General features: G+C 41.8%; 2 protein-coding genes across 2 annotated transcripts in view; one reads left to right on the forward strand and one right to left on the reverse strand.

The window, feature by feature from the left end:
* The first annotated feature begins 272 nt into the window (after positions 1 to 272).
* On the forward strand, positions 273 to 1,902 carry LOC107482737 (uncharacterized). Its single transcript, XM_016103298.3, has 2 exons — positions 273 to 744; positions 827 to 1,902. Exons 1-2 carry the CDS (start codon positions 537 to 539, stop codon positions 1,738 to 1,740), a joined length of 1,122 nt encoding a protein of 373 aa, XP_015958784.1. The 5' UTR covers positions 273 to 536; the 3' UTR covers positions 1,741 to 1,902.
* Positions 1,903 to 2,159: 257 nt separating this feature from the next.
* LOC107482574 (stromal 70 kDa heat shock-related protein, chloroplastic-like) overlaps positions 2,160 to 2,403 on the reverse strand; it is a gene marked incomplete in the record, with an annotated part of 3,357 nt that continues 3,113 nt past the window's right edge. Inside the window, 1 exon segment of the mRNA XM_052259878.1 lies at positions 2,160 to 2,388.

Here is a 2,403-nt window from a genome sequence, read left to right on the forward strand (position 1 = left end):
GATGATAATTAAAAATTACTAATCAAATTATTTAACACAATATATGCGCAACATTTTAATTATGGATAGCTAATATAGAATTATAAATGCATAAATAATAGGCGTTATTGTATTCCAGTCTCTATCTGTGAGAGTAATCAATTTGAGTTATTCAAATAATTATTCGAATTTTATTTTATGTATATAATAATTTATTGATCGATAATAAATTTTTAAATATAGTTTAAATTAATTTTTATCATATTGAGTTAAAAAATATCGTGAACAAAATATTAAAAAAAAGGTAATGCAAGAGAGAGAGATTCAAATTGAATTCCCTCAGAAAGAGGGTAAAAGGATTGAGCGGTTGATGAAAACGCGAATATAGGAGCAGCGAATAACTGCCTCAAATCGAACACCCTCAATTAGAAACTTGCTTCTTATTCCCAAATCGAATCATTCTTCTTTCTTCCTTTTCATTTCACTTTCTTTTCGTCTTTTGATTTCTTTCATTCTCCAAATCAAATCGATTCCACTAAGAGAAGGAACAATCGACCATGGCGGGAGAAGGAGGCGATGTTAGCGTTGCCAACGGCGCTGATGAAACAGCAAACCCGGAATCCGCAGCCTCCTCTCCAAAGAGCAAGGTCAAGTTCATGTGCAGCCATGGTGGCAAGGTTCTTCCCCGTCCCTCCGATGGCCTCCTCAAGTACGTCGGCGGCGAGACTCGCGTCGTTTCTGTCCCTAGGAACGTCACTTTCCACGGTGAGAACACTTGATTCACGAAATCCCAAAATTCCGTGGAATGGAAAACCTAACATTTGTGACGTTTGTTTGTTTCTTTTAGAGTTGATGAAGAAGCTGCATGGAATGATCGAAGGAGGAGAAAGCATGGTGCTAAAGTATCAGCTGGTGCCGGAAGATCTGGACACACTGGTATCGGTGAGGAACGACGAGGATCTAAAGCATATGATTGACGAGCATGACCGTCACGAAGTTGGAGGAGCTCCCATGCTGCGGACATTCATGTGCCCGTCGAAGCCGCTTTTGGTGGTGGACAAAGATAACCAAGGAACATCAGGGACTGAGCCCTACCCCTTGGAGCAGCGCTACATTGATGCCATTAACGGCTTCCAGCGCATAAGCCCAAGGTCAAGGCCTAGTCCAATTAGGGCTGCATTCAACGCCCCCTCTGCCTGTTCATCCCCCAAATCCAACTCCCCAGACGGTCACACCACGGATCTGGTCCACGAATCGCCGCCCTTCCACGGCCACATTCTCGGTCTCGGTCTAGGCCGCCGTAGCACCATGCATAGAGTGCACAGCTCTCCCAGCATTTCTAGCCTAAGCAACATTCACAGCCTTGCCGTTCAACAGCATGAACACCATAACCATTATCACAATCATTCCCCGAGCCACCAGAGTCAGAACCAGGGCCAGAGCCAGGGTCAGGGCCAGAACCAAGGCCACCATCCTCCTGCTCATCTGCCTGCTTCTTATCAAAGAACCGCGACACAAGATCAATTAGTTGGGATGGGAAGGCCGCCGCCGCTTTTGGCGCTGAGGAGGTCGGATATGGGTAGCAGGAGTGCAAATAGTAGTAGTAGTACTTTCAACTATTATTATCCGCCTACTAATAATAATAATTGCAGACCCCCAAAAGGGTACGGATACTACGATGAATCTCCAGCATACGGTGGTGGCATGGGTGAAAGAGTTGGTAGTGTGCCTCAGAGTCCTAGAAACTCTATATGGGAATAACCAATTTCCTCCCTTGTTCTTGTGTAAAGGCTTTTCATTTCATTTTTCTATTGTTTTATTTATAGGAAGATAACCTAAGCTAGAAGGAATTTTTGCTGGGGAACGTTAATTGTAAATACAGCTTTGTTTTCTACAGTATAATATTAATTTCATTTGTAAATACATCTATGCAGTAGTTCACCATATTTCCTTCTCTCTAGATTCCCTTCCCCAATCAAACAGGGTCTTTTAACCGTAAAGGACGCACATACGCTCTGCGGAGGAACAGAGCAAAACACCATCGTGGTACCATTACTCCACTCTCAATTCAAACCCAGCACATGATTTACATATACAATTAAACCCGCAAGCTAATCGTGTTACATTACAGCATACTGAATAGACACTATCATTCAACAATACTAAGGAAAGCAACGAAATGAAATAAAAATCTATTATTTATCTAATCTTGAATCAACAAGGAATTTTTACGACAATTTCAGCCTGTAATACCATAAATTTTTTTGGTGACTGTAAATACCATCCTCGAAACTGTATTTCATAGCCAAAATTTCCAAGAGGTACAACGCGAACTATCAATGAGCACCTATAAAAACCCGTGTCTAACTTTAAATTGAAACAGACACCCACTCTTCCATTGACAAAAATAACTTCAAATTCAGC

This window comes from Arachis duranensis, chromosome 4, assembly GCF_000817695.3.
Source record: "Arachis duranensis cultivar V14167 chromosome 4, aradu.V14167.gnm2.J7QH, whole genome shotgun sequence".
Lineage (NCBI taxonomy): Eukaryota > Viridiplantae > Streptophyta > Magnoliopsida > Fabales > Fabaceae > Arachis > Arachis duranensis.